The sequence below is a fragment of the Solanum dulcamara genome, chromosome 12 (assembly GCF_947179165.1).
Source record: "Solanum dulcamara chromosome 12, daSolDulc1.2, whole genome shotgun sequence".
Taxonomy (NCBI): Eukaryota; Viridiplantae; Streptophyta; class Magnoliopsida; order Solanales; family Solanaceae; genus Solanum; species Solanum dulcamara.
The window spans coordinates 13293858-13319192 of record NC_077248.1 but is presented as its reverse complement, the minus strand read 5'-3'; the positions used below and the strand labels follow the sequence as shown (position 1 = coordinate 13319192).

General features: G+C 34.1%; 2 protein-coding genes across 4 annotated transcripts; both read left to right on the top strand.

Moving 5' to 3' along the window:
• The first annotated feature begins 737 nt into the window (after positions 1–737).
• LOC129876585 (protein NUCLEOLAR COMPLEX ASSOCIATED 4) lies at positions 738–11426 on the top strand. Its single transcript, XM_055952055.1, has 15 exons — positions 738–1181; positions 1274–1366; positions 1454–1530; positions 1986–2047; positions 2149–2200; positions 3890–3990; positions 6976–7049; positions 7217–7318; positions 7902–7960; positions 8058–8232; positions 8856–9029; positions 9388–9550; positions 10229–10286; positions 10393–10498; positions 10874–11426. Exons 1-15 carry the CDS (start codon positions 807–809, stop codon positions 11054–11056), a joined length of 1854 nt encoding a protein of 617 aa, XP_055808030.1. The 5' UTR covers positions 738–806; the 3' UTR covers positions 11057–11426.
• A 6238-nt stretch (positions 11427–17664) lies between these two features.
• Positions 17665–25275, top strand: LOC129876341 (calcium-dependent protein kinase 4). 3 transcript variants are annotated; one of them, XM_055951752.1, is made up of 9 exons: positions 17665–17756; positions 17904–18737; positions 19141–19284; positions 19364–19516; positions 20184–20299; positions 20483–20650; positions 21113–21337; positions 22588–22731; positions 24946–25275. In XM_055951752.1, exons 2-8 carry the CDS (start codon positions 17993–17995, stop codon positions 22708–22710), a joined length of 1674 nt encoding a protein of 557 aa, XP_055807727.1. In that variant the 5' UTR covers positions 17665–17756; positions 17904–17992; the 3' UTR covers positions 22711–22731; positions 24946–25275. The 3 variants fall into 3 exon arrangements, 2 of the variants coding, with proteins under 2 accessions (XP_055807727.1, XP_055807726.1); XM_055951751.1 differs by having other exon boundaries at positions 22588–22735; XR_008763366.1 differs by lacking the exons at positions 22588–22731; positions 24946–25275 and having other exon boundaries at positions 20483–20769; positions 21113–21222.
• The last annotated feature ends 60 nt before the right edge of the window (positions 25276–25335 follow it).

The window sequence follows — 25335 nt, the reverse complement described above, 5'->3', positions numbered from 1 at the left end:
AATTATCATGTTGATACATTTGATTTGTATAAATTTTATAAAATTTCTAAATGTATAAATACGGAATTTGTATTGTATATTGGCAATGAATTATACAAATGGAAATATTCATAGCAAATGAAACTATAGCTATGGAGTGTAATTAGACAAATTATAGATAAGGAGCATAATTAAAATACTCATAATAACTATTTGTAAAATTTTCTCATTATTAAATACTGGAATAATATATTTGAAACTATAGAAGAGATTATTAGATATGATATCTATTATGTATTTTTTTAGAAAAAATTACCTAAATACAGATTTTATTTTACTACAATCTCTAAAATTTTCTACCATTTAAAATAATTTCAAAAATCTCCTCTCGAATACATCTCTTTTCTTTCGTTGATACATCCTTATCTCCCTCTCGGATACATCCCTTCCCTTTCGGATACATCTATTCCCTATATATCCGAAAATACTATCCCCTTTCTGATACATCCCTCCCCTCTCGGATATATCCCTCCTTTATGTATCCGAATGTCGGTATATGTATTCGAAAATCAATAAATTTTAAGAAATTTTTATAATTTGAAAAAAAAATAAAGAAATAATATAATTATGAAATTTTGTAAATTACATTTTTTTAATCCTAATTTTCATAATTAAAATTAGTGGTAGTATTTTTTATTTAGTAAATTTTGAGGGCCAAAAGAAGAGCTAAAATAGGAATTAAAAATGCTAGTCTTTAACCCTAAAAATCAAACTTCCTTCTCTTCTGTTTTCTCCCCAAAATCAGAAGTAGCAGAAGAAGTTAAACAATGGCTTCTTCTCTGGCCTCAAAGAAGCAGAAGAAGAAGAAGAAGAATGATAAATACTCACTAGCAGACCTTAAAATCCTAGGTCACCAGCTTCTTTCTTCAAGAGTTCATGTCAATAACCTTCCTCTTCTCCTCTCATTCATCAACCCCTCTACTCGTCCAAAATATGCACTCGAATCTCTCCTTTCTCTTCAATCCTTCTTCACTCCTTTGCTTCCTAAACTCCCTTCTTCTACTCTTTCCTCTTCCCTCACTTCTGAATCTCAAGGTGATCCTGAGTTTATTTATCGAACATGGGTTCGTTCCAAGTTTGATGACTTCGTTCAATCACTTCTCGATATTGTTATCTGTTCGCAATCTGATGAAGCACTTAGAGTGAGTGCCAGCTTCACTTTTTAACTTTTTATTTTATCATTTAAGGATGTGATGTAGTGTGTGTGTGTGTTAACTTTGGTTTGGATGATTAGGAAGTTGTGTTGGACACGTTGATGGAGTTTGTGAAAGTTGGAAATGGTGGGAAGTTTCACTCTGCTATTTACCATAGGCTTCTTCATAGCATTGTAAGTTACATAGCGGTGGTCACCTCTTTTATTTATTGCTTTTGTAGGGACTTGATTGACGATATTTTGTTTGTTTCTATGTTGTAGGTTCGTTCCTCCCTCGAAGTCGATGATATTTTGCTTGATTTGCTCGCATCAAAGTATTTTAAGTACATTGATATTAGGTATGAAGACTATATCCTCAAATGATTATTAGTGAATGCATATTGTATTGATTTGGATAAAGGTTCCGGAATTAATGTAAACAACTAAGAAAAAAGAAACAACTTCATAGAATAGCCCTAATAGATTATTTCCCTACTTTATATATAGGCATCATTCCCGGGTTCCAAATGTTATTTGACATGTCCCCACATAGGTCCTCCATCTTAGTTATATTCATCACAATCAAAGTAGGAGATTTTATAGGAGAATGGAAGTAGAGGATTTTCTTAATTCTATGTTTAGCAGCATGGCTGACATACACTCTCGTATGCTGAGACATTTCATTGAACTTCATAAGTCCTGTCTGTTTGCTCCCTTAATCCTATTGGCTGCATTCATGTTTAATGAGGTTACATCATGATTAGCACATATACATTTTTACATGTTTTGCTGATCAGTTGGTTTCTTTCATTAGATATTTTACTTATATCAGCTTCGAAAAGCTTTCCCGAAGTATAGGAGCCAATGATATCTCAGGTATCACTACCTTATTTACTCCATATTAATATTCTGTCTTTTACCTCTTTTATTTTTCTTGAACCTGTTTTCATCCCTTTTTTTGCTGTTTCTACAACCAGATGATAGAAGGGAGAGCCTAGAAACCACCGGTTTGAACCAGCCAGAATCAAGGTTGGCTTAAATATCTGACTGGTGCTTATTTCCTTCAGTGAGAAATTACTTAATGGACAATACGTTTTTTTATCAAGTGGATGATACAAAAGTTTTTCTTACGCAATTAATGTATGACTAACTATTCTTTTTGTATTGGATGCTGACCGTTTCTAACATTTGATAGCCAGAAGGATAAATTCAGATTTTCTTTTCATTTTTCTTTAATTTTATAGAAGCACCTCTAAATTGAATATAGATAGCTAGGATGCTGAAGAAAAATAGGTCTGACAAAGGATCAGCTAAATTATATTTTCCAGGTCATTGCATCTTGCCCGTCAATTCTGATAGAGTTTCATTCGCATGATGGTTCTCAAAAACAGTATGGTTCACCTTTTATATCCTTATCGAATTATATGGAGGCCAAGTTTTGTGGCTATCTGAATTAAGGTGTCAATTGTTTTTCACTTCAACAGGTCTTCTTGCATAAATCTGAATTTTTAAAGTTGAGAATGATACATTCTCATTAGTTTTGACATGGAAGAAGTATTTCTGGTTAATTTTCTGGACAATTATTATCAGGCTAAACATTTAGCAAATCTTTTACTATAAAGTAGAAACTATTGTTGCCCTTGCCCATTTATTTACTAGTGAATACTATATTAGCCTGGAAAATGGTGGGGTTTTATTTGATCCCTGGAAATAGTTTTAAGTTCTGTTTTAGCACTAATAGCATGTTAAGATGAAATTATCAATCCTTGGTATGCATTAATTAACATTTCTAATAGAGCCACAGAAATCCAACTTGGAAGTGCCTTTCAAAATCTCTTTTATTGTTTCAACATGGAAGCAACTTGGTCTTAATTGTCTTCTGTTTTCAATATCTTGTTCTCCAACAATCAGTAAAATTTCATGATTTGTTGGGAATATGAGCTTACAATGACAACAAGCTACAGATGGTGAATATTAGGTTAAAGATATGCAAAGGAACTTCTAATTGTAGAATTATACCAGTATAATGATGAAAGTTGTTTATAGATAAAAGATTATTTATAAAAAGGTAGAATATAATATGAAAAATCAGCTTTTAAGAAAATTTGCTCGTTATAATGAACTGTCGTTATAGAAAGTGACTGTTATAGAATGTTTAACTATACAAGGTCCAACAACGACTCTTCTATCAATGAATATCTGAAATTAATTTCTTTTTCTTATTTTGCCTTGGCATTTTCTCTTTGATATGTTATCAAGTGTTTCAATATAATTTCTTATAGATAATAATAATTTAGTTAATGTAAATACAAAAGGTAAAGCTGAAATTGCAGATAAAAATGATCCCTTATATTTGGGGATAGGTTGAAAGTAATGCATTATATAAACTCTTGATTAGTTCCGGCATGTCATTTGTAAACTGAGCTTTATCACCTTTTTAGATCCAGGATATTTATCTAAGTATTTAATTTGCAGTAGAAGTCTTTTCTTTTTTATCCTTCTCATAAGATGTTTCTACTGTATATTAAATCCTTTGATATCCAATTTGAGCAAGTTGACATGACAGTTTTTGTTATGGTTCCGCATGCCGCATCTATTTTCAACTCATAGAAGCAATTTTTCCTTTTAGTCATTACCCAGAAGTTTTAGTTTATTAGTGGGATCAAAACATTGCGCTCAAGATTTTCCTTTTGTAACTTTGTTTTTCATGTTTTAAAGCTTGGACCTATCAGTTCACAAGTTATCTCATCTACTATCTCGTATCCCTCCCCTGGAAGGTTCAGATGACAAGGCAGAATATGATATGTGGAACCCTGCAGGTAATTTCACTTGACTAATTGTTGGATCCTGACATAGGGCTTCGTTTCTATTTGACATCTAAAACAAGTATAATAGCAGATAAACCTAAGTCCCAAACAAGTTGGGTTTGGTTATAAGAACCTTTCTGACCATGTTATTCCATTTACCTTCATATGACATATACTTCCATTAAGATATGGAAGAATGTTTGCCCCAATGGATTTCACGATCCATCATAGTAGTTAATTTGTGCTATTTACTGTTGTGTAATCTCTTCTTATGAACAAATAGCTTTTTAAGTTGTTAATGATGTATTGCAACTGTCATTATGAATTGAAAAGATCACATTTCAGGGTCCTGATCTAAAGATTACACTTCATGGCCTTATATTTTAGGTATTTGCAATTTTTATGCCTATTGTATTAAGTTGGCAAAGGAAGCCGGTCTGAAGAATCGTATAAAGGGGGGGGGGGGGGTTGCAATGGGTTGATGATCAGGGTAGAAACAATCTAATTATGATTGCATTTTGAGTACATGCAATTTCAGCCCCCCCAACTAATTTTGGATTGACGATTGCGGTATCTTTGTATGATTGCATTTTTAGTGTAGCTACCGAAATTCAATGCTCATAGTTTGACGAATGAGTGGATCTTTTTAGATTATAAATGCCCTACATTGTTTTTTTTGGGATAAAGTATCTAAATTTAGTAATGATGGGAAACCACATGTACAAGATGTATTCAAAAACTTAGAAGACCTACAATTGTCCTGATGTTAATTTTTTATTTTTTTGAAGTCGACCAATTATGTCATGACTTGAGTTGCACGCGCCAAGATTCAAAAACATATAATATGAAGTAGCTCAAGCTCTACGTGCAACGTCAAATCTCAAGTACCCCAAAACAAGGCATCTAAATATAACTTCAAATTATGAAAGCTATTAAGGTAGCGTTTGGCCCCAAGTAGTTTTTGGGAAAAACTTGAAAAATATTTGGGAACTTGTGTTTGTCAATACAATTTGCCATTATTTGGCAAATATTTTTGGCAAAATCCCCAAGTTCCCAAGTTTTAAAAAAAATTAGAACTTGGGAACTTGGAAAGTTTTAAAAATTTAAAAATAACCCCAAACTTTTATTATATTTTATAAAAACACGAATCATTTATTAATTCCAACTAAATATTTATCTACCAATTTACTCCATTAATATGATCAACCAATACCATTAATCCCTCTTAAATAAAATGGTATTGGTTAAAATGGTATTGGCCCCAAATAGTTTTTGGAAAGAATAATTTGTTTTTAATTCGATTAATGTATTGTATATAATGTTATTTTGTTGTCGTTGATTGTTATCAATTATGTTATAAAGTTTTTTTTTAACGGAACATGTTCATTATAAAATGATAACACAAACTTATGGGTATTTTTAATAATTTTTAGAACTTACAGGTACAAAATAATATTTTTTGAAATTTTACCAAAACTTGAGAAAACTTGGGGCCAAACGCATGGTGCAATTTCACCAAAATTTCTCCCAAGAATAACTTGCCAAGAATATTTGGGAACTTGTGGCCAAACGGGGCCTAAGAGTTAAGGGGTTTGTCTATGGTCAAGCGCAAAAGTGCCCAACACTTTTGGAAGTCCATGCGTCCAAAGTGCAAAAACAAAACTTGTGGAACATTAGAACTTTAAATTCTAGTATCAGGCCCCAATAATTTGTTCTTCTGTGACATCCAAATGTTTTTTGAAAGAACTCTCAACCAAGCCATTTTTTATACCTTTCATGGAGGAGATTAGTGCATAATTGATTTTTATATGACATGTTGCATGTAAAGCACATATCTGTATACATCTGACCAGATCTTAGATAGATGTAGTAGTGAATGGTTCTTGCACTTGGCATAACTTGTTTCCTTGCTGTCATGTTAACACCTAATCTGTTTAACAAAAAAGACACCCTATACAGATGGAAATGTCATCATGAATAATTAAAAGGACAAAGTAGCATGTCAAGTGAAGCGCAAAAAGAGTCTTTACAAACAGAGAATAAGAAAACAAAGACGAATAGAACACTAATTTGTACATGAAGAGTTGTCCCCCACCCCCACCACCTCCCCCGCTCTTTTTTCTTCATCTTTCAAAATTTAGAATTGAAGAAGCAATTGCTTTTCACTGGGATTGCACCTATATGTATTCTGTTTGATGTGTGTGCTTCTTTGAACTCTGTCCATGACTTGGTTCACCCATGGAAGATGATGACATTTCGCTTCAGATTGTTTCATACTTAGAATGATGGTGAGAGCTCTTTAAATAACATTTTAAAAGAAAAAAAAAACATTATCTCTTTGAACAACATTATGATTTCCTTAATAACATCATTCCCACCATTTATTGAATTCAGTTGCATTTGACTTCTCTAAAAGAAATCTCAACGAATACCACGTCACCTAGTTGCTACCTCTAGTAAAACTTTTGTCACCTAAAATACCTCTAGTCGCGGATTCAAACACTCCAAGAGTCTGGTATTTAATTGGAGAAAGGTAGAGGGCGGGTTTATTATCAGTCGAGTTCCATACTGTGCATCTAGTTATAAAAAAAAACTGAAACTTTTGCTGGCCATGGATCAGGCTACAATGGATTGATTTTTTTTAATTTTTTTTTGATAAGGGGCAACGATGAATTGGATTAGACTCTACTTTCTTGGTTGGTGTGTTCCCTGAGAGTGCTAGCTAGATACTTGTGAAGCAAGGGCAGTAAAATACCAAACACATAGCTGCGTTGTGTATACAATGCATATATCACTCTATTTGGTATTGATTTTTGAAACATTCATTTGGCAGGATTGTGAAATTCAAGTTTTAACAGTTTCTAGTTTTTACTATTTTAGGCCTAAAGCAAGCTACCCGTACCATTCTTCTTGGAAATGCTTGAAATGTGACCTATTCTAACTTAATATTGTTCTGTTATTGCCTATTGATGTGATCTTATATTTATGTGGATTTAGGTATATTTACCGGAAAAGAAAATGACAAAGGACACACCGGAAAGCAGTGCAAGGGTGAATCAACTAATATCAAGGTATTTAGTGAAAAAACCTTGTGATTTAAAAAGAAAAGAAATGAAGAATAAAAAAGGACCTTTTCCTCTGTGTACCTCACATTGATGGACCGTTCTTTTATGGACGTCTACTGATTCTCTTTGGGTTTTCATGCAAGCTAATATTATAAATACTTTGTGATCTTCAGGTTTTATCTCCAGCCAACATTGCAAAAAAGATGAAACTGAAATTTACAAAAGCCTGGATATCATTCCTTAGATTATCACTTCCTGTTGATGTTTACAAAGAGGTAAGTAAACAGTTCAATTGACTGGATATCTGTTTCATGCATTGGAACAGGGTCTTGGTGCTATTAGTCTTTTTACTTCCATTTTTCTGGGAACATTTGTTCCTCCATGATCTCTGCTCCTCTCCTCTTCTCTTATCCGGTTTCTCTTGATCCAAGTTGTGTAAGTGATGCGCTCATACTACACCTTGATTTTTATTTGACCTTTAAAGTTTTATAGCATACTGCATAGCATGTTTATATGAAGAAATGGATATCCGTCCTATCGCTAATAGTCCCTCTATATATGATTTAGCATTTTTCATGAATTTATCTTTATCGTGAAACTGTGCAAAATTGTGAAATTTATTGTAACTATAGCTTCGACCAACCCCAACTAGCCTTTGAAAGCCGATGGGAAGCAATTCTGGGGCGGAGAAGTGAAATCTATTTCACATTAATTTTACTATAGACCCTCTTAACAATTTGGTTGAAGTGGTATTATTCCAAAGCCATCTTTGTTTGAGATTCTGTTCTTCTTGCTTACCCCTGAAACACGATTATTATGATGATTTCTAACATTTTCTCTTTTGCTTTCTGATCTCAGGTTCTGGTGAACCTTCATCAAGTTGTTATTCCTTATCTGTCTAACCCTCTCATGTTGTGGTAACACATTGTACTTTTTTCTTGTTTGTCTCATTGATTCTATTCTTTCAGACTTGATAAGTTCTGTTGAGTGACTGCACTACTTTTTCATATGCAGTGATTTCTTAACGCGGTCATATGATATTGGTGGGGTAGTCAGTGTGATGGCTCTTAGCAGCTTGTTTGTTCTCATGACACAACATGGTCTTGAATACCCCAACTTCTATGAAAAGCTTTATGCTCTATTGGAACCTTCTATTTTTATGGCAAAACATAGGGCTAAGTTCTTCCAGGTAATAGCAAAAACTTTTACATTCCCCTTTTTGTATTGGTTGCTATGTGGAATATCAGACTATCAGTTCTGTTTTGAGGGATTATAGTTTGTGCTTAGAAGATTTTGGTTTCGAGTTCTGATTGACTTGAGCTTTTATACCAATCCCATATGTAACATAAATTTCCACCTGAGGGCAAGTACTAAGGCCAAAATATGTGCATCTTTGTTGCATGCTTCCAAGGAAAGTAAGAATTACTGTACCCTTGGAAATGTTCTGCATATGCTACATTTTCTGCATATGGTTTTAAGATTACTGTCATCTCTGTAGTTTAGGAAGTTGATTTCAGGTTCATAAAGTTCATCGTAGTTCCATCATTGGTTCTCTGACCAAGTGCATACTGAACTGATCTTATCAAGCAGTAAAGGGGATATCTGAATTATTTGATATTTTGTGTATTGCTCTTTAAAAAATCAGTTAATTTCTGAGCAATAAAAGAAGGTGTCACTTGTCAGTACAACATGGTTTACTTGTCAATTAATTTGCTTTATTGTCTTTGATGGAAATACCTTTGTCAATATGTCACAATATGGCAGATCTAGTTATTATGTTTATGGACACTAACTACAGAATATCACTTGCAGCTTCTTGATTCGTGCCTGAAATCACCACTTCTTCCTGCATATTTGGCAGCTGCGTTTTGTAAAAAACTCAGTCGGCTATCGCTCGCTGTCCCTCCTTCAGGAGCATTAGTCATTATTGCTCTAATTCATAATCTCTTAAGGAGACATCCTTCAATAAATTGCTTGGTGCACCAGGTATGACTATGGAGTCTTCCCATTCTTTTCTGCTGAAGTCATTGTTTGAGATGTCGTATCTATGACTGTGAAGGGATAAAGCGAGACTTAGAGAAACCCTAGTTTGTGTAGTAGGCAAGTTTGTTGAACAATGGAGCGAAACGGATCTAAATAGGGCAGAGTGGATGTACAAAACTCATATAGTTGACCCCAACTAGTTTGGGATTGAGGAATAGTTATTATTATTTTTATGAATGGATGACACACATTAGTGCAAAATATTTCTCTGCTCGGAAAATGTCATAGTAAAGTTTTGTGCCTCCTGCCTCATCGCTGAGAGAGATGTAAAACTCATATTTGAGATAAAAATTCTTTGTAGGAGGATGGTAATGAGACTACTAAAGACATTACAGGAGCAGAGAGTGGGGCCGATGATGACAGCACTGAAGACTCCAGTCCCAGCAGAGAAATGTCAAGCGTCAAGCCTGGCATTGATCTTTTTGATGACAAGCAGACTGATCCTTTGAAGACTAACGCAATGAGTAATTTTCTTGTTTGATTAGTTGTCGTATTATAAAGTTCAATCATTCAGTAATTTCATTAAAAAAATCAATTTCAAAAAAAAGTTCAATTGTTCAGCTATCTACAGTCTCCTAAACCACTTCTTGTTTCTTTCTAAATTGAGTTGAAAAGGCATTCCCATGGCATTATAACTCTAAGCTTCAGTCATTCAACCAATGTAGTGTCAAGCGTTTTTCCGTCTCCATTTTTCTTTCTAATCAGTTAAGAGGCTTTTCAAAGTCCCCAATCAACTTGAATTGGTACTTGTCTTTGTTTTTTCGGTTATTATTATTATTACTTTTTTTTTTGGTGGAGAATACTTTTCTTTCTTCTTTCGGTGGAATGGGGTGGCCAAGGAATTACTTGACCGTTCTTAGCTACAGGATCTTTGCATTGGTGTTGGTAACAAGTGTAAATTTCTCTGTGGATTTCAACTTTTGTTTTATTAGCGTAACTTGATCAAGTGTGCCTTTAAGTGGAATTTAAGTTTACTAGACCAACATTCGCAGTGTTTTTTGCTTTATTCATTAGAAATGTTTTGGTTGTTGGGGTATTTGTAAGGTATAGAAGTGAGTGCCTTCCTCAATGTATAGTTTTCATTTCCTTGTTTAAAACACTACTCTTGACATATATGATGTGTTAAATTCTACTATTCTCAGGGAGCTCTCTGTGGGAAGTTGACACACTCCGTCATCACTACTGCCCGCCAGTTTCAAGGTAAGTGTATCATATGATTATAGCTTTTCCTGTGTCAACGTGCATTTATGGTTAGTTTACTTGAGCCTTTGAACTAAGTCTCTTTACTTTTTTCTTTACATGTTAGATTTGTTTTGTCCCTTGAGAACGATTTGACAGTCAGAGCTAAAACTACTGAAGTAGCAGTCAAAGATTTCAGTTCTGGTTCATACACAACGATTTTTGGTGATGAGGTGATGTTCACTACGCAACTACATATGTTTTGGTTATACAATCATATTCACTTATCGGTTTGACAATACTTTTTTTTAGAAAAGTTTATTGCAATTGGCTGACATTCTTTCTTCAGTATTATGATTGCTTCTTTAACCGATGAATTGTGTCGTTTGGTTAAATGGCCTGAGTTGCTCTTCCATTTATTTTCTTGGGTTTGTCATAGACTCATAGTAGTAGATTAATATCTCTTCTGGTATTAGGTTTTTGACATTCCTTTTCCTGGTTTAGGCATTTTTCCTCCGTATCCTTACTGTATGCTGGCAATCTGCCTCATTTATTATATCCGTTAATGTTTCATGTAATTGCATTCTAACTATAATATCTCGTTGCAGATTAGGAGGCGAGTTAAACAGGTCCCTCTTGCGTTTTACACAGCAACTCCAACTATGTTGTTTCCAGAATCGGATTTTCTAGGTTGGACTTTCAAAATGAAGGAAAAGGATAGTACTGCAGTACTGGACAACACATCAAACGAAAATGGTTATATTTCTGGAAAACGCAGTCGAGGGGAGTAGAGTTCATGATTTTATCGAAACCAAAATGGTTCTCGACCTTCTGTCAATGTTCTTTACTAATTTATTGTTCTTTCTAATTTGTATCACCATCCATTCAAATTTCTCTTTTCATCCTTTCAAGAAGCAAATTTTTTGACAATTTCACTAAGCTGTACCTGAGTGCTTAGTGACTTAGTTGCATTTGCTCTTGGTAAAGTCTTGTATCTTGTCACTGTAGAATATTCACGAAGAGGATATAAATTGTGGGATAATTTACTGTTTGCCCACGATGCTCAAAAAGATTACCAGAAAAATACCCCTTTTAGAAATATTACAATGTGTGACAAATTTGGGTAAAATGTTTTATAAAATACTTAGGTCTGTTTGGTTATATGAGATGAAGTTGAAGTTTTGTTTGGAAATGTAAAAGTTGTATTTTTTTGCTCATAAATATAAAAACTCCATAAGTTGTGAAAACTATTAGAATTGTCCCAATGCTTTATACAATCTTACTAAATAAGCAGTAGTTCATAACCAAAGTATAATACACTATCAAAAAATTATTCTAAAAGAAATGCGACACTTATTGTTCAAATTTTAGTTCAATAAAAAAATAAAATTGAATATAACACATTGATGCATTTGCCATGGTGTTAGCATTACGGCAAATCCGTGTCAAATATATAGCGGATTTGGGCGCTCAACCTAGCTCACTCGATGAGTCCCTTCTCTTTTTTCTGATTACCCAATCTGCTCTCGCTCGCCGCTACTAACGGTCTCTGTTGATTTCCCTTCCTTTAGCTAAACTAAATATTGGGCAAGGGCGCGTACTCTCTCTTCTATGGATACTCGGGCATTTATTGAGGTAGTAAAATATTCTGTTTCAGAAGGATCTTTCCTGGTATTAAAGTCAGCCAGCAAGCATAGGAAAGAAATCCCCCCGGGGAACTGATTATTAATGCTAATCCATTTGCACCGACCATCCAATGGACCAAGGACTAAACGGCCACTGCCTGAAAGGACTATGTCCAGGGGACCGCCCCCCCTCCTTGGTTTTTGCTATTTTTTTTGGGAGGGCTTTGACCCGGGTCTACATCTTTTCTCACATAGGTCTGGATTTCACTTATTGTTCAAACTTTAGTTCAATAAAAAAATAAAATTGAATATGAGTTATAGTGTATTCCTCTTTAATATAAGTTGTTTGTTGGTTAATATCTTTAGTAAATATATTATTATGCTCATATGCCGTGAATATTTCATCTCGCAAAAAATTATATAGATATAAAATGTGGTTTTTATTTTACAAAATATAAACTTGTGGGTCCATTTTCGTATTTGAAAAATGTGAATATGATATGAAATTCTCAAATCAGGCTTTTTAGAGAATTTGAGATTTCATCTCATAAATTATGAGACGAAATCGCATGTCTAAATAGTGATTTTATATCATAATTTCAAATTACGAAATGAAATTGCATGTCCAACGCCTACTTAGTATGTATGTCATATAGTTTTGGCTGATGCATTTCTTATGTTATATTGTTGTGTACCTTAAAAGGAGTTGTTTGATTATTGGGATGGGATAGACAATAATATCTCATGGAAGGAGTTATCCCACCTATGGCTCCACTATTTTAGTATAACATTGGTTTCGGATTTATTTAATACTTATAGCTAAACGTGGAATAAAAAAAATTCAGCATTTTATGTAATTTACGATAACAACACAATTCTGTGTGATGCAAATTTAGTCTACCTAAATAATCACGTAAAAATCCCATAAATTTATCCCAATAAATGTATCACAAACAAATAAAAAATATATAATTGTTAAGATATGTTCAATTTTGTGTTCTCTCGATTTTTTTTGACTATCATTAATAGCACATTTTTTGAATTCAAGATAATGTGGATTTTCTTGGAATGTATTTGCTCATCAAGAACATCGAATATCACTTTGAAATTTTGAGAATTGTTTTGATCTTTTTGTGAATATTATTCGTGTAGCCCTCTTTAGTTTTGTGCTATTTCATCATATTCTGTCGGAATTTGTAAGAGATTATGAAATATTCGTGAATATCTCATTAAAATATATACCTTTTTTTTAAAAAAATAAGTGCAAATTCAAATTTAGAATGAAATAACCTCCTAGAAACTCTGATATCAATTAACTTTTTCCTAATAAAAATAGTAGCATGGCAGAAGGAGTGGAATCTCTATACAGCAAGTGGAAAATTGAAAATAAAAAGTAATAGTCTACCTATTGGTCTACACGAACTTGGTGACATCCATTACGTCCAGCTTTATATAGTGCAATATCCAATGAATATCCAAATTCATAAGTGGGGTTCTTGATGCTATATGGTCAGATAAATTTGTATGCATTTTATAAAATATTTGTTACTTTCATCCATAATAGATAATTAAATTAGCATGTTCATGAAAATTAAAACGGATGAAAAAATCATTACCAAATGAGATTCTTGCGGTTTTGATTTGAGAAAAATTAAATCTCAGAATTTCACTGCTCAAGAAATACTTTCTTCGTTTTAAAACAAGTGAAACTTATTTCAATTTTTCAAAAATATGTTAAAATAAATATCACCTCAATTTTTAAAAAATACTTATTAAATATGAATAACTTAATAAACTAATACATCATATTTATTATTTTTCTAATAGATCTAACTTTTGCTATGGTGATATTTAGTGTCATATTTGGACTACTTTAAGTTTAAATTATACTTTTTTTTTTACATTTACTTGTCCAATATTATAAAAATAAATTATTAACTTTTATTTTTCACTTAATATATCAAGAAAAAATATATTTTTTCTTTATAGTTTACCTTTAAATTTATTACTTATTTCTCAAATTATTTTTGAAGTATACATTAATTAATTTAAATATTTTTTTAAAAATATTTATAGTAATCAATATTTCTTAAAATATAAAATTCAATGGACAAATAAATATACGTACCTACCGAAGACACGTGGCTTAATGATGTTTCGTGACAATGCCACATTTGGATGCTTTAACATACTGGAGTTGTATTTTTAATTAAAAAATATTCATAGCATGTGTGTATATTCCCTTCCTTTGATTTTATGTATTCTAATTTGATAGGACATTACGAATTTAAAAGATTTTTTTTTTCGAAATACCCCGAAAATTTTGGTGTGAATTATGAGTTTCGTCTTTAAGTTATTGACAGTCTTAAAAATATTTTTTATTTGACTAATTAAATTTAAATATATCAGTGCTTTTGCAATATGAGTAAAATATATCTCTAAGTTATTGTCAAGTTTAGGGTATTTTCAACACTTCTCTCGATTTTTTATTAACAATCTCATGCTCCTATAAGAGCAAGAGACCTCTTGATATGTCATGTGGTAAATCGGGGGTATCTAAGTTTAGTTAGTCAAGTATAAAATTGATTTTTAAGATTGTTAATAGTTTGAAGACAAAACTAATAATTTGCGCCAAATTCAAGGGTGTTCTTAATATTTTTTCATGACCCGAATTCGGGTGTGATGACACTCATCTCAACCCACCGAGATAAGTCAGCCTAATACCCAACGGAAAGTAGATGCGGAAGAAAAAAAAGGAAATCAAAATTTAACTTAACTGAAAACACATAAAATAAACTCAAAATCCCCAAGATTGGTTGTCAAGTGTACAAGCCACTAATACAATATCGAAGTACGAAAGAAAATACAGTCACAATGTCTTTGTCTCTAGAATATGACTAAAACATATTAAAGAGTAAGAGGTATCCGTTAGATGGATGTAACAACTATCTCAACACTCGAGATGATAGCCTCAAACGTGGTAGAGAACACTAAGAGATCAAGTAGGTCCGGGCTCACAACCTACACAAGTGTAGAAGCAAGGGGTGAGTACCAAACAACACGGTACTCAGCAAATGGACAACTAAAACAAAGCAAAGCTCAATAGATACAAATACTCCTGTCCTTCCAACCGAACCTCCTTAACTACAACCTGCATAAAACCGGTCCAACTCTACACTTGTACAATAATAACAGTAATACAGTCCATGAATACTCATCAATAGTCTCATCAATGAATCATATCAAGTCAAGTTCAACATATACAGAGCAATAAAGGGGTAAACACGAATTCACAAATATCAACAAAATGCGATGTAATGCAATGAGATGATACATGTCTGTCCTATCGGTACACATCCGCTGAATTACAGTCCGGAACCCATGGGGGACATTTCTGTTCATGTAACCTGCCACGGAGCGTGTGGCCTGACCCCTTTATTTCATAATACCTGTGATAACTGCGTCGGAAGCCTCAGCCTCGGGTCTCCCTGGAAAAGCATAACACTGAGCTCCCCTACCACCTCCGACCTGCCCAACACCTCTACCTCATCCTTGAGGGACTATAACACCACCAGCACCCCTACCAGGAGTGCGACCACCTCTACTAGTCTAGGCTCTACCTTAACCTCTGACCGACGGCGCTGGTCCTCTAACTGAAATTGAAGAACTAGGCTGGGTTCCTCCTCGACCTTGAGATGTACACTGCATTGAAAGATGATCCGGATCACCACAAGTATAACATGCTCTCCCATGCGAAAACCTCTGCAATGAACCTGAAGAACTTGTATAACCACCCCGGCTCACCGGCCTCTACTGTGACCCCTGGTAACTCTGACCTGTACTGTAGGACCCACGAGGTGTCTGACCATCCTCAGAAGCCGGCATAGATGCATGAACTGGGACAATACCTGTACAACTGGTAGAAACGAGTCTCATTCTCAACAACTGTAAGACCCTTCTGCCTCAAATTCTCGAACCGTAATTGGCTCTCTTCCTTCACACTCCAGGGGACGAAATGGTCATAAAAGGCACTAGCAAACTCATCCCAAGTCATCTGGGATGACCCAACTAGCTTGGAACTCAGATACACTCTCCACCACTCTCTGGCTAGCCCACGTAACTGGAGTGTAGTATAACAAACTCCGTGAGTCTCAGCTAACCCTACTGCCTCCAACAACTCTCGGCACATGGTCAGGAACTCGTGTGCATCCTCAGTCTTCCCACCCTGAAACTGTGGTGGGTCCATTTTTCGGAACCTCTCATATCGGCGTTGCTCGTCATCAGTCAACATGACTACAGGTGCACCCTAGGCTCCTCCTCCATCCTCATCAGCTCTAGGGCCTGCAGGTGGCTGGCCCACCGGACCCTAGGCAACTGGAATCTGATGCTACTCGGGGTCTGAGCTCCTGCTCTAGTCTGAGAAACCTCAGGTGTACCATTCGCCCTTACACTCTGATTAAATCCTTCGAGCGCATTCAATACTCTCAACTTAAAAATGTATTTTTTTTCCAATGAATTAGTACTAATAATTTGTTTGATTAATTTTTTTGTAAAAAATATTTATTTTAAAAAGTTGAATCAAATTTTATTTTTTAAACTATGTACTTCTGAATAACAACAAAAGTTGAAACAAGTAAAAAAAAAAATACTTTTCAAGATTTTGACTAAGAGTTTATTTTTGTTCTACTAATAAAAGTATTTAAATTGTTGTTCTCTATTTTTTTAAAGCTTGATAAAATATGGTATAAATATATAAAAAAAACATTCTTTTTTTATTCACATGGGAGAAGAAATATGTTTGTTTACCTGAATAAGAATTATGGTGAACTAATAATTATTATTGAAATTTTTTGACTCGACTTTGAACCTAATGTGAGAACTTCTTGGAGTCCATCTATTTCACATTAGTTCACATTAATTAATTATTTTTTATTTTATGCGATACTTAAGAATTCATAAATAAAATAATCACTTTATCCATATTGATGAACATCAAACTAATTTTTGAAAAGTAATAGCATAAGATATATGAATAAATATCATTGAAATATATAAAAAGTAACTAATGAGCTCTTGATTTATTTATTTTTTTGAAATTTCTAAATTTGTTTAGGTTTTCAAAAGTATTAATTATAGGGAAAAATGCTTCTTTTTTTAAAAAAAATTTATTGTTATCTTAATTTAGTAAAGTGAACAAATATTTTGAATAAGATGATTAACTAATATGAGACGGGGCGAGTATTTTTAGTAGAAAAAAATTATTTTGGTGAGTAATTTTTAACAAATAATTACTGATTTTACTAATATTTTTTATTTATTATCATTTATAGCAATATATAACAATACTAAATTAAATTTGTATTTGTATTAAAAGTGAATTATGCATGTATTATAAAAAAGGGCAGTCCGGTGCACTAAAATTCCCGCTATGCTCAGGGTTCGGGAAAGGGCCCGACCACAAGGATCTATTGTACGCAGTCTTACCTTGCATTTATACATGTATTATAAATATTTAAAAATATATTATGTTTATTAGATAAAATATTGACACAATATATTATAAATGTGCGATAAATATATTATCAATCAATAAAATTTATATTATATATATTTTATAAATTATTCTCTATAATATATATTTAAATTTTATTATAAATGTACGACAAGAGAAAAAAATATTAATTGGTAAATATTTTGTTAATATATGTAAAGTTTCCCTTTTTAGTACTTGTATATTTTATATGTAGGACCATTTATTTAATAGAAGGTGACCATTGCTGGTGTTGGACTTTATTTATTCTCTTTCTCCTCTTTCCCTTTCTTTTTCTTTCAGATCTATCCTTCTTCCATTTCATATTTCTCCTCTGTAAGTTCTTGTTTTTTCCCCTGTTTTTGTTTCAATCAACCAAATTTCTATATTCATCTCTTTCCAAAACGTTCTATCTTCTTCATTACAGCTTCTTTACCAGATTCTTTGAATTACCCACTAATTTTTTTTGTGTTTTTTTTCCAGCTTATTGAAGAAAAAATTGTTAATGACGAAGGAATTAGTGATTCTGACATTTCCGAGCTGAGGGGTTTGTTGTGATTTGTGTTTGATTGATGGGCAATACATGCCGTGGATCTATCGGAGGCAAAACTTTTCAAGGCTACCCTCAGCCTGAAGATAGTTCCTTCTCCACCAATCACAATCCTTCTTCCGGAAATTCTTATTCTTCCTCTGACAAGTTTTCTCCTACCAGCAACACCCAAAACAATTCCAATCATAAGAAGGAACAATCATTGTCTCTTGTTAGTCCAAGAAAAGCTAGCATGAATCGTTCCGGGAGTAATCAGGCTTATTATGTAATGGGTCATAAGACCCCTAATATTCGCGATCTTTACACTTTGGGAAGAAAATTAGGACAAGGGCAGTTTGGTACTACTTATTTATGTACAGAGAATTCTACTGGTGCAGAGTATGCCTGTAAATCAATCTCGAAGAGGAAGTTGATTTCGAAGGAGGATGTGGAAGATGTTAGAAGGGAAATTCAGATAATGCACCATTTGGCTGGTCATAGGAATATTGTTACCATTAAAGGGGCTTATGAGGATCCTTTATATGTTCATATTGTCATGGAGATATGCAGCGGAGGTGAATTGTTTGATCGCATTATACAACGAGGACATTACAGTGAGAGAAAGGCAGCTGAATTGACTAAAATTATTGTTGGGGTTGTGGAGGCGTGTCATTCTCTTGGTGTTATGCATAGAGATCTCAAACCTGAGAATTTCTTGTTGGTTAATAAGGATGATGATTTCTCTCTCAAGGCCATTGATTTTGGACTTTCTGTTTTCTTTAAGCCAGGTAAATGATGTTTCGGATTACCTTTCTGGTCTTAATTACTTTTGTTGGGATGTTAATCATTCTTGTGTTAGAGAATACAGCTATTGATGCTTCTCTTTTCACCTATGCAATGTTTAGTTATCGAACAGGCATTTAATTTCCTCAAGAGTAGTTTTTTGCATGCTTGGATTAATGACTCTCTGTTGAGATATTCACGGCTGTGAGTTAGTTTCTAAGTTGATGCTGGAATCAATACTAAAGTGCATTCTTGGAGATGCTTATATATATATATCCCTAACTTGTCACTCTTTGGGAGATATGTGAATACTGGTTTCTGAGACATTGATTCTGTAGCGATGTTATTCTGTCATTTCCTTATGTTATGTTGTGTTGGTTGAATGGTATCCGTTGTTTGCTCCTGCAGGCCAAATTTTCGCAGATGTTGTTGGTAGTCCATATTATGTGGCTCCTGAGGTGCTTTTGAAGCATTATGGTCCTGAGGCTGATGTGTGGACAGCAGGAGTCATACTCTACATACTGCTAAGTGGTGTGCCACCATTTTGGGCCGGTATATCCTCTAGTAATCTTAACGGGTATGTTCTCAACTTTCTTTCTGTCTGAATAAACTCACAATCTGAATTCTACAGAGACACAGCAGGGAATATTTGACGCAGTTCTGAAAGGGCACATTGATTTTGACTCAGACCCTTGGCCGTTGATATCTGAGAGTGCAAAAGATCTCATCCGGAAGATGTTGTGCATGCAGCCCTCAGAGCGGTTAACTGCTCATGAAGTATTATGTATGTTTACCTTATTAAGTGAAAGCAACCTTTTATTTGTATATCAGTGGAATATTTTTGTTTTAGCTTCATTTATTCTCCCTGTTGGCGATAATTTGGCTGGTCTTGCTTGATGTATCAGTGAAGAAAGCAGATTTGTAACGTTGTCATGAAACTTTATTTATTCTTTTCTTTGGTGATGAATGTGGGGATTCTTTTTTGATGGTTATGGAATGAAGAGAAGCAGATTTTGTAACGATGTTATGCTTTGTCAAAGTTGAATTTTTACGTAACAATGTAAGACTTTTGATAAAAATGTATTGGGTGTTAGACCATGGGAATCCTTCATGGCTATTAATCTGATTTCTAGATCCCCTTTCATGCTTAGTGTAATTTTTTAATTTTGACTGCAATGAGAGTTTCTCAGATCTATGTTATAACATTGTTCTGATTATGGTTTTGATTGGTACATTATTCTGATTATGTAGGAGCCTTTTGCAGTATCAGGCTAATTTGCTATCAAATCTATAATTACATTGTTCTAATAGAAGAGTTAAATTTGGTTCATCGTGACTGGAAAGGTGTCGATTTGCACTGTTTAAAGTGTATCAAATTGCATCTGTGTAGTATACATGTGCCTACATCAATGAACTAAGGTTCATATTACAATATCCTCTAAATTCTGCAGGTCATCCTTGGATTTGCGAAAATGGTGTCGCTCCTGATAGAGCCCTTGATCCTGCAGTACTTTCTCGCCTTAAACAGTTCTCTGCTATGAACAAGTTAAAAAAGATGGCTTTGCGGGTATGCGTTCAAATCTTGTTATAAGTTTATGTGTCAAGAAATACTATAAGACTCAGGTTCTTCCATGTCGAATCACACCAATATAATATTTTTGACAAACTTTATTGTGTTTCCTCTGGGTTGCTTGACATGTATTTGAAATGTGCGACATATTGAAGCTTCACACATTCTTTCTGCTTCCAGGTGATTGCTGAAAGCTTGTCTGAAGAAGAGATTGCAGGTCTGAGAGAGATGTTTAAGGCCATGGATACTGATAATAGTGGTGCAATTACATTTGATGAACTAAAAGCAGGGTTGAGAAAATATGGCTCTACGTTAAAGGATACGGAGATACGGGAACTTATGGATGCGGTAAGGCAATCTTTATTGCAAAGTGATTAAATATGTTTCCAACATCTTCCTCAAATTACTAATGACGTGACTATCTGCAAAGGAAGTTTAGAATCTTCATCTCTGTGGAATTGCACAAGGTAATGATTGTAAATTTGATCTGTTTGGAAAGAGGAGAGTTGAATTGGAATTTCGGCTCTTCCCTGTGTTAAATTAATCGAGTACTTTTGTAGCTTCTGAAGCTCATTGGCAAGGTACTCAGCTTTTCTTTTATGTGTGACAAGTCTATGAAAGTTGAGGAAATTGTTCGGGCAAAACTCTGACTTGGAATCACTTTATTGTACAGTCTCTTGTTTCGGTCCACATGATTTCTCTGTTTATCTTTCTAGTGTCCCTTAACCACAAACATGTGTTTCTATGAGGTTCATGCAAAGCCCCTTCAAACTCTCTAAGGTGATTGATGTAGCTAACTCACAATTTCAGGCTGATGTGGACAATAGTGGAACTATTGACTATGGAGAATTCATTGCGGCAACTGTTCATCTTAATAAATTGGAGCGCGAGGAACATCTCATGGCAGCATTTCAATATTTTGACAAGGATGGAAGTGGTTATATAACAGTTGACGAGGTCCAGCAAGCTTGTATAGAGCATAACATGACAGATGTTTACTTTGAGGATATTATAAGAGAAGTCGATCAGGATAATGTAAGTCCACTGTTTTAGAACATAAATTTGTCATTAGGTACTAAATATGAAACTGAAGTGCTTTAATAGTTTACCAGACATCTCTGTTTATTCATCATTGTTTGGATGCACTCAGATTCTTTTCAAAAGTATCTTTGAAGATTATGTTATACTTTATTTGGTCTGATTGCCTAAGCTAAGATTCTCAGCCTCTCATTTTCTAGTCACACTTGTGGAATTATAATTGTGCAAGTATTATAGGATACATTAAGTGAATGAAACATGTAACTTATGCTCTTGGATCAGTGTTTAATAAGGAATAATAGGAAGATAAAGTACTAATTATGTAGTAATGTCTCTTAAGTATTTCAAATCATGTAAAATATAGGTTGGCTTTTGATAAGTCCTCCAAGACTGCAGGTTTCTTGAGTATGAGCCTGCTTGATCAAACTTTTCTAAAATCTGCTTATTTTGAGTAGTCAATAAGTGCTTTTTGAGAAGTACTTTGGAACTGTAGCAGTTTGTGTTTAGCCAAATCATTTGAGAAGTGCAGTCGCTAAATATTAGAAAATTTGTTTGAGTATGGTCAATCCTTTCAAAGAAGTGCTTTCAAGTGTCAAATTATGAAAAAAACATGTACAGATTTACTTTACAATTAATGTTATTTAAAAAGAAAAACGATTAAGTAATTTATTATTAGAGACTTTGATTAATTTTTTTAATTTTATTTAATTGAAATTCATCCTTTGTGTGAGATTTGCAATAAGAAAGAGTTGGGAAGATAATGGCAAAAATCCATGGTGAAGAAGGAGAAGGGGACAACAGTTTAATGGTTGCTTTCCTTTTTAATTAAAATCAATAAGGGGTAGTTTCGTAATTTTTTTCATTGATAAGGATATGTAGTTTCTTCCCCACCTCAGCAGAACTGCTTTTTCTGTTGTTTAAAAGCACATTTCCATTAAAGTTACCAAGTTCAAAAATAAAACACATTTCCATTTTGCTCAAACACCTAATCTCCAACAGAAGTGCTTTTAGCTTCTCAAATGTTTGGCACAAATTCACATCCTGATCACTCAGTTGATTTTATGCCTCCATGCAGGCAAAACCCGATACTATAATTCATTAGAATTTGTGCCTGAATGTGCCCACCATGTAGGCAAAATTACCTCTGAAAAATCTCTCTGATTTATATGCATGTAATGGTTTGTTTTGTTTTTATATTTGTTACTCTGCATTTATAATAATCTGTTTCCTGGTGCACTTCTTTCCAGGATGGGCGAATTGATTATGGAGAATTTGTTGCTATGATGCAAAAAGGAAATCCATGTATAGGGAGACGAACAATGCGAAATAGTCTGAATTTGAGCATGAGAGATGCACCGGGAGCTCATTAGCTTCTCAGACAGACATCTCTAGTAGGTACATTCTTGCCCCTTTTTTTCTTCAAAGTACCCTTTTTTGTGGATGTGCATCATTTTTACTGCTTGCCTTGTGTTTCAATTTTCAGTTTGTAAAGGCGTGTGTCCATTTTACATTTAGAGTTGTTTAACTTTTGAACTTGAGTCTTTTAAGATTTTTTTCCTTTTCAGCTAGGGTTATGCACTCACTTGTGCTGTCCTACATAAAATTGTTAAATGATTGGGCTGATTTTTGGGGTTGAGACCTGGACGAAGGAAGAAGAATCAGTAGCGATTATTGATAATTGATTAGAAATGTACAAGAGGGCTGGTTTTACACTATTTGCAATGGCTCTCATATTGAGAATTTCTGTCTAATGGCATTTGATCACAGAGTCTCTTGAGAACTGCATAAATGACTTGACCTTTTTTTTCAACTGGCAGTGGTGCATATTGTGGTTGTTTTGTTACTTCTATCAGCCTTGCACCTCCTTTGAGTAATGCTTGAGTTGTAACATCAAGGTCTGATATAGGAGTTACTAGGCCAAGGTTTGCCAACTATCTTTTTCGGTTATTCAGTATATTGTAGTGGAAGTTGCCAAGAAAATTTGATTGAACCTTTGAAGTTCAGTGAGGTGTATATGTTAATCTATTGGGCTTCCTAATTACGAGATTATAATGTTTTCTCGCAATTTGGATATTCGATAAGTGACCATGATGCTGATCAGTATTGTTAGACCTATGGTTTTGTTTAGTTGACTTGAAACGATAACAATGTGGAGCTCATAATTGGACTGGGAGAGGAAGGGGTTTGGAAAGTGGGTATGAAATCAGCTAGAGGGGAGTGTGTACAGGGCTGTATCTAGCTCATGATGTTCTTTTTGAGGGTGGAGAACAAAATGACATGGTTCAGACCAAGAATCATGCATCATGACAATACATGAATTAAAGGAAGATACAGTGAGGACGGGACTTTAGGCATGACATTGGCTTACCTTCTTTCATATTAGGCAAGACTACTCCAAAATATGTTAGTGATTTATCAGGAGTTACCTCATTTTGGGACTGACTCAGTCTTCTAGGCGGCTTCAGTTGATGTGGAAAAGAACAGTAATCCAATTTCAAGAGTGTGAAAGAAGAGTGAGAACTTTTCAATCAATCAACTTTAGCTCAAACTTAAACTAGTTGGGGAAGGCTATATGGATTCTCTATTCACCCTCTAATCAAAAAAGAAAAAGCTATTGTTTTTTCTCTCAGTAGATGATTATTGAAATGTTGTCCTGCATCATCCAGATTTGCAACTTAACATGATTGGTGGATCATCCATGAGGTATGAGTGAGAATATGAGAGACACCCAGGTGGTTCAAGGTTTCTACAGAGTTTATATTAGGGAAAGCATCACAAAACATGGTGGTTTGGTGAACATATGTTTGATATTGAAGATCCTCTCGTGAGTATGCTATCAAAATGTATGATGGTATGTATTAGTAGCATGTTGTAAATTGATTTTGATGTAATTGTGAAGGTCCTTTGATGGCTTTGATTGGAACAAAAAGGAAAATAGTCAGATCATATAGTTGGAAAGAAAAGGGCTATGATGCAAAGGAGCAGAAGCAACATACTTTTTGGTTTCGAGTCCGAACAGATGGGGAGTGTGGGATTAAGTTGAGCTAAGAGGGGAAGAGAGTTGGGAAGTAGATTTATGAATTCAGTAGAAATTCATGCTTTGCTTTTAAGTGGATGCAGCAAATTGGTGATTTGAGATGTACGTTCAGTTCTTTCTTAGATTGCATTTGAACATTTTCTTAGCCAGCTTCCAAAAAACGTTTGAAAGGTTAATGAGATTAATAGGTTTACAAGTTCCAATGAGAGTGAAATTTCTTGCATTTCTTTTGAGCCCTGATTAATTGTTGAGATCCAAGTCCATTTGCTAATCTCTTCACAAGAAGCGATGTACAATTTATCTCCTCCTTTGTGAAAATTACATAATCCTAACTTTCTTAGCTCTCCTAAAAGTAATGAAATATTAAGTCATGTACTGTTTTGTGTTCTACCGCATACAACCCTTGTTCTCTTAGAAATTTGTGGAGATTTTGAGAAAAGATGTTTGTATGGATATTTGGACTTGATTGAGTCTTGTAGAACATGCTGCATTGCAAATAAAATGAAGATTGGCATGATCATGTATTCTTCAAAAGAAGATTCTAATTTTGGCACTGGCTTGTTTGCAGGTTGTACAGAAAAGAGGTCAGGGCAATAGACTTTCATGATAACATGGTTTCTCCTTACCTAATTCTCTCCGAGTTTGCGTTGAAGAGGATGAGTGAAAGACCCTGTCGGACAGCTATATGCTTCCACGAATTGTTGTGAGCTTTATATTAGTTCTTAGTGTTGAAAATGTTCCAACTAATGTGTTCAAATTAGTTGAGGCTTTGTTCTTGTTTCAGATTGTTAAATTAGGTTGTTGATCTTATGATGTATTATTCCGTGAATGATTTTCCCTTTTCACTCGTGTAATTTATGCTATTTAATTTTTATGCTTGTTTATAGTATTACTCCAATCCCTATGTTTTTCTTTATTGGAGGATTTTTATTTTATTTTATTCAGGGAATGCATATCA

Bases quoted from the DNA above. Each gene is read 5' to 3' on its own strand.
- LOC129876585 (XM_055952055.1), top strand. From the start codon at position 807: ATGGCTTCTTCTCTGGCCTCAAAGAAGCAGAAGAAGAAGAAGAAGAAT. The intron at 2,201-3,889 runs GTTGGCTTAAAT...CATGTTTTAAAG, and splicing joins TTGAACCAGCCAGAATCAAG to CTTGGACCTATCAGTTCACA. The intron at 7,319-7,901 runs GTAAGTAAACAG...TTCTGATCTCAG, and splicing joins CTGTTGATGTTTACAAAGAG to GTTCTGGTGAACCTTCATCA.
- LOC129876341 (XM_055951752.1), top strand. From the start codon at position 17,993: ATGGGCAATACATGCCGTGGATCTATCGGAGGCAAAACTTTTCAAGGC. The intron at 18,738-19,140 runs GTAAATGATGTT...TTGCTCCTGCAG, and splicing joins TTCTGTTTTCTTTAAGCCAG to GCCAAATTTTCGCAGATGTT. The intron at 20,651-21,112 runs GTAAGGCAATCT...TCACAATTTCAG, and splicing joins TACGGGAACTTATGGATGCG to GCTGATGTGGACAATAGTGG.